This window comes from Oenanthe melanoleuca, chromosome 9, assembly GCF_029582105.1.
Source record: "Oenanthe melanoleuca isolate GR-GAL-2019-014 chromosome 9, OMel1.0, whole genome shotgun sequence".
In the NCBI taxonomy this organism is placed as follows: domain Eukaryota; kingdom Metazoa; phylum Chordata; class Aves; order Passeriformes; family Muscicapidae; genus Oenanthe; species Oenanthe melanoleuca.
Window position 1 is genome coordinate 2254195 of NC_079343.1, and position 14180 is coordinate 2268374.

Consider the following 14180-nt stretch of genomic DNA (forward strand, 5'->3'; position numbering starts at 1 on the left):
CACACCTGCTGTGCTTGCAGTGCCCTGGTTGGAGGCACATTGATTTCCCAAGTGTGGATGTTGGTTGCAGGAGTCATGGGGGTAGTCCCACATCAGTCTGCTGTCCATCAGTGAAGCTCCCATGCTCTGTAGTCTTGAAAACCACACCACTGATGTAATGAGTGTGAGCAGCTCCCATCATGTTCTTCCCAGCATTTTATTTTCCATTCATAAGAAGAACAGATAAAATTGCTATAAATAATTTAATATCAATATTGGCAGCTCATCCAAAAACATGTGTTACTACTGAATATTTTGCTTGATAGTGGTAACCAAAACCAGTTACAATGTGCTGAAAACACATCTGGCACTAGAAACTAAGCCAGAATCTCTGAAAATCTTGGCAATAGGAAGGATAAACATGCTTAAGAAGGAAAAAAAACCCATGACTGTGGAGTGTTAAATAATTAAAGGAGTAGCATCAAAACATGGGATAGAGAGTTTGGTTTGTTTTTCAGGTATTCCAGGGCTGTGGAAATCCCAAAATCAGCACAAAAGGCTCCAGTAGTGAGGACAAGAAGAGAAGAGGGAAGGTGACATTGGAAGCCAAATCCTCTGCACAGGCACTGGAGATGCTGGTGGGTTTGTGTCTGGAGCTGGTGCTGGTCACACTGCTCTGGGGGCTGCTGAGCTGCACTTCTGAGGAAGATCAGATCATCCAGTGCTGGTGTGGCCCCAGCAGACCTGGTCTTCTTGCCTCTGCACAGGGTTGGGTTCATGTTGCTGATAACAAATTTCCCAGGGATTTGGAGCCAGACTTAGCTGAAGAGGCTCCTAGTCTGGTGGTTTTCTCCTGGTTGGTTGTTCCTGTGGTACTGGAACAGTCCTTGGCATGTAACCTTTAGCCTTGGGCACTTGGGTTGATGATTGCTCTTTAGGGGAAGGTTGATGATAAATCCTTCTTTGCATAAAAACATATTTTGTGATGGTAAAACAAAAAACAGGCAGAATCCTTGCACTTTCCTCCACCCTGGGGCACCCCAGAGCTCTCCTGGCCCTGAGCATCCCCTTTGTTTACAGGTTTTAGATGCCAAAGGGAATCTGACAGCTCTCAAGACATACTGGATCACCCTGCCCAGCAGCCTGTGCAGCAAAAAAATGATGTCCAGCTCAGCATCAGATGACAAATGTTGGAATGGGATGACCAAGGGCAGGTATGGAGTGGGTCACAGTGCCAGGAGCACCAATCTGGCCTGAGAGGATGAGTTTGAAAAGGCACTTACACATCATCACAGCCAGCCCCACTTGTTCAGATTTCTGGAAAATCTCATACCTGAGAAGGTCAAGCCTGGTGTCATTTTGTTGAGGGTTAAGCTCTGAAATGCACTCACCATGAAATAACTGTGTAGTTTTCTACTGAAGGAGCACTTTTGATTTCTGCATGCACCCAGAAGGCAGCAGGGCTGGATTTATCACCCAAGCTCCAGAGCTGCTGCAGAGAATTGCATGCACATCTCTCTGTCCATACCTGCTCTGAAATGCTGTTCCCTCTGGGAGGGGGCACCTGGGTGACATCAAACAGCTACAGAAACAGTTCCTACCCCAGCCAAGGTTAAAGGATGGCTGAGGGGACATTACCAGCTGCTGGACATGCACTTTTCTTCTCTCTGCAGACCTCTTGGGCTTGACTTTGCCAGCCTGAAGTCAACACCTTCAGTTCTTCCATATTTCACATTGCTGCCAGCAGTGTCCCAGATGTGCAGGAGCAGGACCAGGGCACTGTGGAAGGCAGCAGTGCAGCCCTGGTTGACAGGTCCCAGCTGATTTGGCTTCCCTGGGAGCCTGTCTGGTCAAATTGGGCTGGGGCCATTCAGTGCCAGTCTCCCAGCAAACACAGCTACAGAGGCAGTTCCACAGCCAGTGGCACTGACTGCAGCCCCTGGGGTTCACACAGCCTGGATTTCCCCTGGTGTCTGCAGGGAGAGCTGAGCTGAGCTGGGGGGAGACACCTAAACCTTCTTTCTTCCTTCCCAGTTACCTGCCTGAAGTGATGGGGGATGGCTTGGCCAACCAGATCAACAACCCAGAGGTGGAGGTGGACATCACCAAGCCAGACATGACCATCCGCCAGCAGATCATGCAGCTGAAGATCATGACCAACCGCCTGGGCAACGCCAACGTCGGCAACGACGTGGACTTCCAGGACACCAGTGAGTGGCCAGGGGAGAGGGGGACAGGGCAGGCAGTCCTGCAGCTGCACAGTGTGCCTGCAGCTGCACTGGTGTGCCTGCAGCTGCACTGGTGCCTGCAGCTGCACTGATGTCCCTGCAGCTGCACTGGTGCCTGCAGCTGCACAGTGTCCCTGCAGCTGCACTGGTGTGCCTGCAGCTGCTCTGGTGTGCCTGCAGCTGCACTGTGTGCCTGCAGCTGCACTGGTGTCCCTGCAGCTGCACAGTGTGCCTGCAGCTGCACTGGTGCCTGCAGCTGCACAGTGTGCCTGCAGCTGCACTGTGTGCCTGCAGCTGCACTGGTGTGCCTGCAGCTGCACAGTGTCTCTGCAGCTGCACTGGTGCCTGCAGCTGCACTGTGTGCCTGCAGCTGCACTGGTGTCCCTGCAGCCTGCACTAGTGTGCCTGCAGCTGCACTGGTGTCCCTGCAGCTGCACTGGTGCCTGCAGCTGCACTGGTGTGTCTGCAGCTGCTCTGGTGTCCCTGCAGCTGCACTGGTGTCCCTGCAGCTGCACTGTGTGCCTGCAGCTGCACTGGTGTCCCTGCAGCTGCACTGGTGCCTGCAGCTGCACTGGTGTGCCTGCAGCTGCACAGTGTGCCTGTAGCTGCACAGTGTGTCTGCAGCTGCACTGGTGTCCCTGCAGCTGCTCTGGTGTCCCTGCAGCCTGCACAGTGTCCCTGCAGCTGCACAGTGTGCCTGCAGCTGCACTGGTGTCCCTGCAGCTGCACAGTGTGCCTGCAGCTGCACTGGTGTCCCTGCAGCTGCACTGGTGTGCCTACAGCTGCACTGGTGTGCCTGCAGCCTGCACTGGTGTGTCTGCAGCTGCACAGTGTGCCTGCAGCCTGCACAGTGTGCCTGCAGCTGCACTGGTGTGCCTGCAGCTGCACTGGTGCCTGCAGCTGCACTGGTGTGTCTGCAGCTGCACTGGTGTGCCTGCAGCTGCTCTGGTGTCCCTGCAGCTGCACTGGTGTGCCTGCAGCTGCACTGTGTGCCTGCAGCTGCACAGTGTGCCTGCAGCTGCACTGGTGTCCCTGCAGCTGCACTGGTGTGCCTACAGCTGCACTGGTGTGCCTGCAGCTGCACTGGTGTGCCTACAGCTGCACTGGTGTGCCTGCAGCTGCACTGGTGTGTCTGCAGCTGCTCTGGTGTCCCTGCAGCCTGCACAGTGTCCCTGCAGCTGCACAGTGTGCCTGCAGCTGCACTGGTATGCCTGCAGCTGCACTGGTGCCTGCAGCTGCACAGTGTGCCTGCAGCTGCACTGGTGTCCCTGCAGCTGCACTGGTGCCTGCAGCTGCACTGGTGTCCCTGCAGCTGCACTGTGTGCCTGCAGCCTGCACTGGTGTCCCTACAGCTGCACAGTGTCCCTGCAGCTGCACTGGTGTCCCTGCAGCTGCTCTGGTGTCCCTGCAGGTGCTGCTGCTGAGCCCTGGGGCAGGCAGGCTGTGGCACCTGGCTTGTGGCTGGGGCTGCCCGAGTGCAGCCAGCTGGTGGGGTGGCTGGAGACTGTGCTGTTCCCAGAGCCCTGCTGAAACCTGCAGGGATGTCTCCAGCCCCAGCCCTTGACAGGGTCATTGCTCCTGTCTGCTCCAGAGCTTCCAGCTGCTGCTGCAGCAGCAGGTGATTAAAGCCAGCAGGTCAGGGATGAGCTTTGAGGGATGCAGAGAGGAGGGACTGGCCAGGGTAGGGCTGGTGGCCAGATCCCCCCAGGGCTGCAGTGAGGGGAAGGCCTTGCCCACCATAAGGAAAAGGAAAGGTTTCCCTAAGGAAAAGGAAAGGTTTCCATAAGGAACAAGAAGGGTTTCCCTAAGGAAGAGGAAAAGTTTCCACAAGGAAAAGGGAAGGTTTCCCTAAGGAAAAGGAAGGGTTTCCCTAGGGAAAAGGGAAGGTTTCCCTAAGGAAAAGGAAGGGTTTCCCTAAGGAAAAGGAAGGGTTTCCCTAGGGAAAAGGGAAGGGTTTCCATGAGGAAAAGATAAGGTTTCCCTAAGGAAAGGAAGGTGTCCCTAAGGAAAGGGAAGGTTTCCCTAAGGAAAGGGAAGGGTGTCCCTAAGGAAAGGGAAGGTTTCCCTAAGGAAAGGAAGGGTTTCCCTAAGGAAAGGGAAGGGTTTCCATAAGGAAAGGGAAGGTTTCCCATAAGGAAGAGGAAGGGTTTCCCTAAGGAAAGGAAGGGTGTCCCTAAGGAAAGGGAAGGTTTCCCTAAGGAAAGGGAAGGTTTCCCTAAGGAAAGGAAGGGTGTCCCTAAGGAAAGGGAAGGTTTCCCTAAGGAAAGGAAGGTGTCCCTCACAGTGTGAACTCACCCGCTGTGTCTCCGCAGGTGACGACGTGAGCGGCTCCGGCAGCGGGGACAGCTGTCCTGATGACGTCTGTGGCAAAAGACTTTCTAAGAGCCCCAGCACCAGGCAGCCAGAAACACACGCCATTCCCAAGCAGTCTGGACACGGTGTCAGTGGGGCCAGCAGCACATCTTTGCCTTCTGCCTCCCTCCTCCTCCTCCTCCTCCCGCTGCACTTGTGGCGGTAACTCACCGGCACAGCAGGGAACAGACTGCAGCTGAGGCTTCACTTTGCCAAAACCAACCAACCTACCAACCAACCAACCAAAGGACATATTTAATTCACCTTGGCAAAAAAAAAAAGGAAAAAAAGAAAAAAAAAAAAAAACAAGAAAAGGGAGGAGAAAAAAAAGGTTTTCAGAAGGTTTCAGTTGTTTGCTATTTCTGGCAGTGCTCAAGCTGTTTTCTTCTTTCTTGGTCTTTCCCCAGTGCTGGGCCCTTCTTTCCATACCTCATTGTTTTACTTTTGTTACTGCCACAGCCTGGCTCTCGGGGCTGAGAGCAGAGGGCTGCAGGGAGCTGTGCCCAGCCCTCCAGGCAGTGGAATATGCAAAGCCCTGCCCTTTTCCTGGAGCCACCAGCACGTGTGAGCACGGAGACAGCGGGAGCCTCGCACGGCCAGGGCTGCATCCAGGGCTCTGGGATCCCTCTGTGCTTCCAGCTGGCCACGTGGCCCTGCACTCCCAGGGGCGTGTGCAGGAGCATCAGCAGCTTTGGTGGGTTGAGCTGAAAGAGTTTGGGCTGTTGGACCCAGAAATGCAGGACTCCCTTTTCCTTTGGAAAGGTCACAAGTGGGTTTCTTGACTAGAGCTCGTAGCTGACGACAATTTGAAATGTAGGTTTCCTACATCTAAGTGACTGGGAATGAGTGTTGGGGGTTGGGGTTTGGGGTACTTTTTCTTTGCATGCTTGTTGGAAAGCCATTTTTTACCCAAGTAACGATGGTCCAATTTGTACCTGCAGTGCAGTACCATTGTAGGTAACAGAGAGATGCAAATATGCACAGTGAGATTCTCTGTGTGACAGACAGTTGTGCTGCCTCCTCCTTCTCTGGCCCCAGCCATAGACAGGAATCCCTTTTTTTTGTTTGTTTGTTTTTTTTTGGTTTTTTTGTAATATGAGAGACCAGGGATGTGTTACTAACTGGAGCTTTGGTTGGGCCCCTACTCAGAGCACTGGCTCAAGGCAGCACCCACCAGGGGAATGTGAGGACAGGACACATTTTGTTTGGGATTTCTTTTTACCTTTTGTGTTTGTTGCAGTTGCATTGCAGGTTTTTAATGGATTCCCACTTTGTTCCTTCCCCATCATCCAATACACCTTCCCTAACCCTGCAGGCACAGGCTGAGCCAGCAGGTCAGGCACCACCTGCAGCTCTGGTTTGGCTCAGGGGAGGGCCAGGCTCAGCCTTTGCTGCCCCATCCCAGCACTCACAGCCTCTGGGTGATGTGGCCAGCTCCCTAACCCCAGATTGCTTGGGGGGGGGGGCTCTGTGCCAGGCTTTGGGACTGGGGATGGTGAGTGAAGTTATAAATGTCCTCACATAGCTGTAGTAGTGTCTGTGCTTGTTAAGCTGTGTGTCTGGGGCACACAGAGGCTTCTGTGCCTGGTGAGCAGCAAGGGTGGGCTGGAGCCACAGGTGTAGCAGGTGTTGGATCCAGCACAGCCACTGTGAGTGCCTGGGCAGGAGCACACACAGGCTGGGTTTGAGCTTCAGATGGGTTTGTATTGGGGTGAGAGGGAGGGCAGAGCTGGGCCTGTCTCTTGCTTTTGCACAGCATTTGAGCATTTCTTCTCTCTCTTGCCAGAGGAGATGTGCCTTTGGGCTGAGCAAACATTATGGGGTTGGGGTTTGGCTGTTTTCTGAGAAAGGGGGAGAAAACCCCCATTTTTAACATTAGCAGTTTCTAAAGTGTGCAATTTAAGGAAAGATGAGGACATGAGCAAGGTAATGCTGAAAGCCAGTTCCTTTCCTGCCCTCCCTGGGCCTGAGGCACTGAGGTTTGGCAGAGATTTTAGGCCAGCTTTGACCAGCCTCTCTCTCCAGGTGACAGTGACTAATGTCACTGACTGTGCATCCTTTCTGCCTTGGCCTCCCCTTCTCCTAAAGCTAAATCACACCTGATCTGGCCAGGTGTCAGAAATCAACACTGGGCTGCTGGGCAATGGCTGGAGGGCAGACAGTGCCACTGCACCCATCAGAGCCCTGGAGAGGATAAGTGTGGTTTTGTCTGGGTTTATTTACTCCTAGACATACAGTAAATTCACATGTTTTATAACTGCTCTAAAGAGTTCCAGCTTTTCTTTTTCATTTTTTATATCAGAATGCAAATACAAAATTTAACCTTCAATTACAGCAATCCCCACAACCAATCCTGCAGAAGTTTTACACCCAAAGGAAAAAAGCAAAAAAGAGCAGGGGGGAGGGAGGAAGAATAAAATATTGTACCCTCTTCAAAACACAGTTGGGTTGGGGTTTTAACACATGGATGCTGAGGTCAATGTTTTGCTTTGCAGAATGGGAGCTTGAAAGTCACTTCCATTTCTGTGCAATTAGTTTTTGCTGTCTGCCTGTTATCCTCAAAAGCTTCTTATGGGCCCCTTCACATCTTAAATGTGAAGCCAGGAATTTACTGATTATCCAGTTTATATTTTACCAATTTAATAGCCCAAACTAGTGGTTCTGTTACAAGAAAAAAAAACCTGGTAGTGCAAATTAATAAGGCAAAACCTCAAAGAAACAGTAAAATCTGTTATGCAGGGAAACCTTCCTGATGCCTTCACCTCCAGGCTGGGGCTGAGCTGCCACTTGCACATCCTCCTGACCTGGGGGTGGCAGCTGGCACCTTGCAGGAGGCAGCCAGGGGAGAGAGGACAGCAGCCTGGCCCCTGCACCCACTGATGCTCCATGGTGCTGGTGACACTTCTCAGCCCTGCTGGGGTTGATTTTTATATCTGGTCGTGGTCAGCCTACACTGCTGCTTTGGGTTGGTTACTCAGCTGTTCTGTTCTCTCTTGCCCTGGAGTTGTTTCCCAGCTGCTGCCATTGGATGGCCTGGGTTGTGTTTGGCTGTGTGAGATGGTGAGAGCCCCCAGGATATCAACTCTAAACTAAAGCAAACTGCAATTACTGCTGACTAAACAGCTGCTGGTGTGGCTGAACAAGCTGAAATCAACCCAGGTCCAGACAAGTCCCGAGCCTGTGGTTGGGCTGGTGCAGAACCTGGGGCCATCCAGTGCTGATGGATGACATTTCCTGGGCTGCTCCTGCTGGGAAACACTGTGACACACCTCCCCATGGCTGCTGGCTGCTCTGGGGATCTCTGAGGGACTGGGCTGGCTGGGGAGAAACATCTGCTTCAATGTTACCAAGGTGGTGATCCATCGTGTTCTGGTGTGAAAGGTCTCATACTTGACAGGAAAGAGTAGTGGTGTAGGAAAAAAAAATATTTACAAAGACCCCATCCCTGGGAAGGGGAGAACCTTAAATGGTGGATTTCCAGGTGTCTCTGTCTTCCAGCCTGCTCTTTGTGCCATAACATGTATGTTTTAAACAATGGTGAGGGTCTCAAAAGGCTTTGAGAGCACAGCTACTTCTCATTTACAAATGACAAGCTGCCTGTTGTTTTCCAGTGGGCTTGGTAGGAGCTAAGGTATAGCAGAATATCTAAAGTCCACCTTTGCTTTAAACAGATGCATTTCTATCTGCAGGAGTAAGAATTATTTCACTTATCAGCATAGCTGGACAGTTATCTATTTCTTTCTGTTACCAAGGTACTTGTAACTCTCTTGCACTGTTTATCTAAAGTTGAAATATGTTCTTTGAATCCTTGTATAAATAAAAAGGCTGGAGACAAATCTGTATTTACAGGGCAATTATTTCCTCTTCATTTAAGCAAAGTCTGGCATTTTCTTTCTTTTTCCCTTGTTAAGGCACAGCTAAAGGCCAGGTCAGGAGCCCTGAGGAGTGAAACCATTCATTCCATGTGGGAAGTGTTAATGGGCTGATGGCAGTGCTGGCAGTCGGGGTTTGCCTGCATTCCTGTACTCCTGTTCAGGGGAGCAGCTCCTGGGTTCTATGGATGTGTGTTTGTGGGAACAAGGTGAGCCTGGCTTGACTCATCCAAGCAGGATCCTAACTTGTCTCTTTCTCATCTAGAGGCACAGAAAGTCATGGCATAACAAAATAAAAAACCAGAAAAGCCCTTGGTCATTACAAAGTGTGGCAATTACAGACCATGGCTTTGCCCCAGTGCAGCTGTTGGATGGGCTCACAGCAAGCAAAGCAGCCAGGGGGATGTTTGATCTCCTGAGACTGAACTGGTGCAGCAGAAAGATTTGTGCTTCAGCTCTGTTCCCTTCCAGAAGTGGGTGAATGCAGCTGTCAAGGTGATGTGTTGGAAGCTGCTCATGTCTAAGAGAGACTTGGTAACTGAAAACTACTAAAAGTGTGTCCTTCTGCCTGGAAGCAAATATCAGCTAAATTTAATAAACTGACTGATACCCCTGAGTGACTAGGTGTTTATTTAGATTCCTCTTCTGCAGCTACAGCTATTTGCACCATGTGCAAGTATTTATATAAATAGAGACAAGTGAAAAAATACAGGTCTTCTCCTTGGAGAAGTTTTGTGCACACCAGTCACCTGCTTTGCCTCCTTGGTGTCTAATTTTGATCTGAAATAACAGCCTCTTGTGGCTTGGTGTTTACTGAAGGTGTCTGAAAACACTTCTGCAGTTCATAATGTCACTGAACACTGCATGTTTGCAAATTCAGTGCTAAGAGCTTGCAGGAGCTGTAGGGTGTGGTACAAGCTCAGCTCCCACTGCCCAGCAGCCACACATCTCTGCTTCCCTGGGCATGGAAGCAGCCCAGTACAGACTGGGAGCTCACCCAGAGAGTGGGGCCAGGCACTTTGCAGGTGCATGGCAGGAGGACAGGAGACTGCCATTGTCACTGGGGCTGTTGGCACCATACCCAGCTGGCAGTGCCACCAAGACCAGAAATAGCCCAGCAGAATCTGGCATCAGACCTTTTCTAACCAGGGGTGAGGCTCTTACCCTGCAGCTGGACTGTATTCTCACAGAGGCAGCAACCTCTTCACTGCCAGAAGATGGCACTTGTGTTTAATTTTACACTACTCTGTGTGCAGTGACAGCTGCCCTGTTCCAGCTCCTCCTTTGCACAGAGGCAGGGCAGGCTGCTGGGAAGGGACCACCCTTCTGGCAGGAATGACCATCCTTAAGTCACTGCAGGCAGGATAAGCATCCATAGCCTAAGAAGTGAGCTCAGGGCAGCCCCAGTGGTGTTTGCTGTGCTGAAGTGACAAGGATGGTGCCCTGAGATGGTGTCACCTGGGCCACACCTGGACCAGTGCTGGGATGAGCTGCAGGAACTGGCAAACCAGTAACTCACACCAGGCTTGTCTGGCAAATCCCAGAGCAATCTGATGGGCTGCTGCCATCCACCCAGAGCAGTGGAGGGTTCCTGGCACAGCAAGGGTGATGCCATGCAAATACACATCATGGTTTTGGTATGACCTGGAGGGTGCCCACAAAGCACCACCCAGGGACTCTCTGCAAGGGCCCAGGAAAGCCCACTGAGGAGGAGGATGAGCCTCTGTCAGAGGAAGGCAAGGCAGCAGCTTTTTTCCACAGTGTGGGGAATTGAGTGTGCCTGTCCCACAGAGAAATCCCTGGCAGTGATTGCAGGAAGGTTCCTTGCAATCCTTGGGAATAAGGGGTGTGCCATAGAAAGCTGGGCAAGAGCTACTGCCAGGGAAGGTCCAAAATCCCTGGAAAGAGGGGCTGTGGAGGAATCCAGGAGCCCTCCTGTCCCATGCTGCTGGGATGGGCAGCATCAGGGATCTCCCACTGAGCTTTCTCCTTTCCAGCTGCAGGATCCCAGCCTGAACCACTCCTCCTGGGGCCCTGAGCCACCAGCCCCGAGCATGGGGAGCAAGGAGCAGATGAATAAGCCTACATGTGGGAGCTGAGGCATGTGCTGGTTAACAGGAGGGGACACCATGCTCTTGAGCTCATGTGCGAGAGCCCTTGGCCCCAGAGCCAACATCTCTCCTTCCTTATGGTCAAAGAAAAGCTCATCCTTGTACCTCACTTTTAATTCCTTAATGGATGGCACTGCATTTCACACCAGCACTCTGTGCTCTGCTGCTGCAACAGGTCAGGTTTGTTTTTATGTCAGCAGCAAGTATCAGTCAAATGCTCCTGTTTTGCCTGAAAGCAAAGGGTTGAAGCAGCTCAGCCTCCAGGAAGCAGCTGGCACCTGGGACCAGCCCTGCAGGCCCTGCCCAGCACTGACCAATGTGACCCTAACCTGGCTGGGCTTGGCCCTTCCCCACCCATCCTGTGCAGTTCAAAACGTGCCAGCACTCTCTGGTGTAAGATTCTCTCTACCCTGGCAGCACACCAGCAGTTCTACTGAAGTCCAGAAAGATTAGCACTGTGCTATCTGGCCAGCCTAGTAAATAATTTCCTGGGCACTCAAAAGATGCTTTTGTTCTGGTAAGGGGCGCCGAGGGGCTCTGGAGATCAGATCAATCACAGGATCACAGTTGAGGAGTGCAATGACGTTCCAATGCTGAGCTGGAAGGGCCAGAAGGATGATGGAGCTCAGCTCTGGCCCTGCACAGAACATCCCCAAGAGTCAACCATGTGCCCAAGAGTACTGTTCAAACACTTCTTGGACTCTCCCAGGCTCGGTGCTGTGCCCACTGCCCTGGGGAGCCTGTTCCAGTGCCCAACAGCTCTCTGGGAGAAGAATCTTTTTCTGATGTCCAACCTAAACCTGCCCTGACAGCTTCAGCGTTGGATCCCTGCACCAACCCGCAGCAGCAGCATTCCCGCGCAGAAGACAGCAGCTGGCAGCTGCTCTGGGACAGCCAGGGTGAATCCACCGGGCTCTGGAAGCGCTCTCAGCTTCCCAAGGCAGCTCTGGCGATGCAGGCGGCGCTAGGACCCGCCCGGAGCCGTCGGGAGCGGATAAACGCAGCGGGGCTGCGGCCGGGAGCCGCCGATGCCGCAGCTGTGCCGGGTCACGGAATCGCTGCTGCTGGGCACGGCGCGGGCGGCGTGCGACGAGGAGCTGCTGGCGCGGGAGGGGGTCACCTTCTGCGTGAATGTCACCCGGCAGCAGCCGTTCCCCGCGCTGCCCGGCATCCGCGTGGCCGTGCGGGATGACCCGGCCGAGGATCTGCTGCGGCACCTGGAGCCCAGCGCGGCCGCCATCGAGCGGGCGCTGCGGGCGGGCGGCCGCTGCCTCGTGTACTGCAAGAACGGCCGCAGCCGCTCCGCCGCCGTCTGCACCGCCTTCCTCATGAGACACCTGCGCCTCCCGCTCGGGGACGCCTTCCAGGTAACCCACGGCAGCCCCTACCTGCAGAAACGCAGTGCTTCTTATGAGTAAGGACGGCTTCTTGTAGAGCTAGTTTGGTGCTTTCACCTGCCCGTCACCAGTTACAGAGATGCCACGTCTGAATAAACGGTTCCCTGTAAGTTTTTTCCTGCCCAGCTTAGCCTAGTAAATTTTCAGTGTGGAATTTCTAGGATGAACATAAATACAAACAGGCTTTAAGCACAGGTAGCAGACATACAAAGTTGGTTGCTTAGTGAACATTTTCTCTATTATTTTCACAGTCAGGCTAAGTGAAGACGGACACACGAAGTAGAGTTCGCTGCTGTGTGACAGCTCCCCACAGCACAGAGACATGCTGTCAGGCCTGCTGAATGCCAGGCACCTGCAGCTCTCAGCCACAGCTATGCTGCTATCAGCTTTCCTAGGAAGCCAACCCAGTACTAACTACTTCTGCTCAAAGGGTTTTTAGTCCTCGCCCATTTGTCAGGTGCATCACTTTCGATAGCAAATTGGCTTAATTTAGACTGAGGTGTGCAGAGAGTGACCACGTTTCACTATCATTTAAAACACGAGCAGTGTCACTGCACTTGGTGACAGACTTTCCCATTTCCAGCAAATCCACAGCTCTCATGTCTTGCCCATGAGCCCGTTCTGTAACCCGGCCCAGGAGCCAGTGAAGTCAGCTCACCAAAATAGCTGTTTGTCACTCCGTAGCCAAATCAAAACCAAAGTAAATCTTCTCAACATTTTAAGTTCAAAACTCATTTGCATGAGTCCCACAAGTGCAGGACACCTTGCTTCTACCGTGTCTCTCCTGTTCTCTAGGTTGTGAAAGCTGCCAGACCCGTAGCAGAACCAAATGCAGGATTTTGGTCTCAGCTGCAGAGATATGAAGAAGATTTGCAGAAACGAAAGCACTCTGCTCCGCTGAGCAAAGGACTTAAAAATGATGATGTGTGAAGATACTTTAAAGAAAGTGAAGTACTTTAAGGAAAAAAAGTGAATACTTTAAAAATAAGGAAAAAAATCACTTCCTAAATTATCTGCACACAAAACACTTTACCCTATAACTGAGTTGATGGTTCATTAAATTAATTCAGTTAATTAAATTAATTTCTGTTGGTAATGCATGGAAACAGGGTAGATATGCAGGGAATAACAGCAGAAACAGGAAATGGTTGGAAGGACTGTAAACAAGCCAGAGAAAGGCATGGAATCTTCAGCAGTTATTTTCCCCTAATGAACTGAATATGGCAACGATTTACTGAACAAAGGAAGAAGTTACCACACTGGGATTTTATTCCCGTTTCTTAATTAAACTTCCCAGTGATGCCATTAGAAGACATGATGCCAGACAAGGAAGTTCTGAATTTCTCTCTCACCTACTGGATCATAATTCATGTTAATGAGCTGACACAGCCTTTGATGGGAAACTGACAGTGCTTGATGCTTTATCTCTGCCATTTTCCCTGTGTTCAACTAGACCAAAGTACCTTCACAAATTACCTAAAAATCCAGAGGACAGAATATAAAGATGATGGTAAGGAGTTCAGCTCCCACCATGCAGGCTAAGTGCCTTTTCAGCTTTGGAATTATTCTCTAAAACACCAAAGGAATGACTTCAAAAACTGCAGATGATAGTGGAGGGAAGAAGATGACACTGGCAATCCAGAAATAATCAGCACTCCTTTTAGCTTTACTTACTAAGTCCAACAGTGCCCAGTCCATGCCTTAGTGTGTCAGTTTACAAGTCAGCTGTTCCTGCATGCAAGCAGCATGGCTAAATAATTTCTGCTGAGACTGCTTGCAGGTCGCCCTCTGAAATTATCTATTGAGCACGAAACTTCCTGATTAGACTGCTATGTGCTTTCCATTAGTCATTCAAAACAGAGTTTTGTCAAACTCTATGAATACATTTGTAATTTAAAAGGGACAAGTTATGGAACCTGAGAACCTGCAGGGTGAAATTCCATTCCACCTTGCTGAAAGCATAAATGTGAAGTTAGCTCACTGCCATCTGCCTAAGTGCTCACACAAGGTAAACATATGCTCTCAGCAGTGGAGTAGTTCAAGGCAGAAATTCTAATGATGGAACAATGACAGAAAATAAAATCACTGGGGAATTACATGAATTAGACAATTAAGATAAAGTAAAGGTTTCCAAAGTTAAAGACTGCTCAAAGTTAAAGTAGTGTTATTTAAAAAGCTGAAACCATAGAAATAAAAACAAAAAATCCAGCCTATCATTTTCTTAGTTACCACAAGGCATTT

At 51.1% G+C, this 14180-nt stretch overlaps 2 protein-coding genes across 2 annotated transcripts in view; both read left to right on the top strand.

Annotated features, from left to right (window-relative positions):
- Positions 1–9047, top strand: part of GPC1 (glypican 1) — a 191952-nt gene extending 182905 nt beyond the window's left edge. Inside the window, exons 6-9 of the mRNA XM_056498511.1 lie at positions 498–617; positions 1060–1193; positions 2014–2189; positions 4520–9047. Of these exons, the coding sequence (XP_056354486.1) occupies positions 498–617; positions 1060–1193; positions 2014–2189; positions 4520–4725 (636 nt within the window). The 3' untranslated portion in view covers positions 4726–9047. The remainder of the gene's footprint in view (positions 1–497; positions 618–1059; positions 1194–2013; positions 2190–4519) is intronic.
- Positions 9048–11427: 2380 nt separating this feature from the next.
- Positions 11428–14152, top strand: DUSP28 (dual specificity phosphatase 28). Its single transcript, XM_056498794.1, has 2 exons — positions 11428–11909; positions 12735–14152. The coding sequence occupies exons 1-2, from the start codon at positions 11571–11573 to the stop codon at positions 12867–12869; spliced, it is 474 nt and encodes a 157-aa protein (XP_056354769.1). The 5' UTR covers positions 11428–11570; the 3' UTR covers positions 12870–14152.
- Positions 14153–14180: the final 28 nt, after the last annotated feature.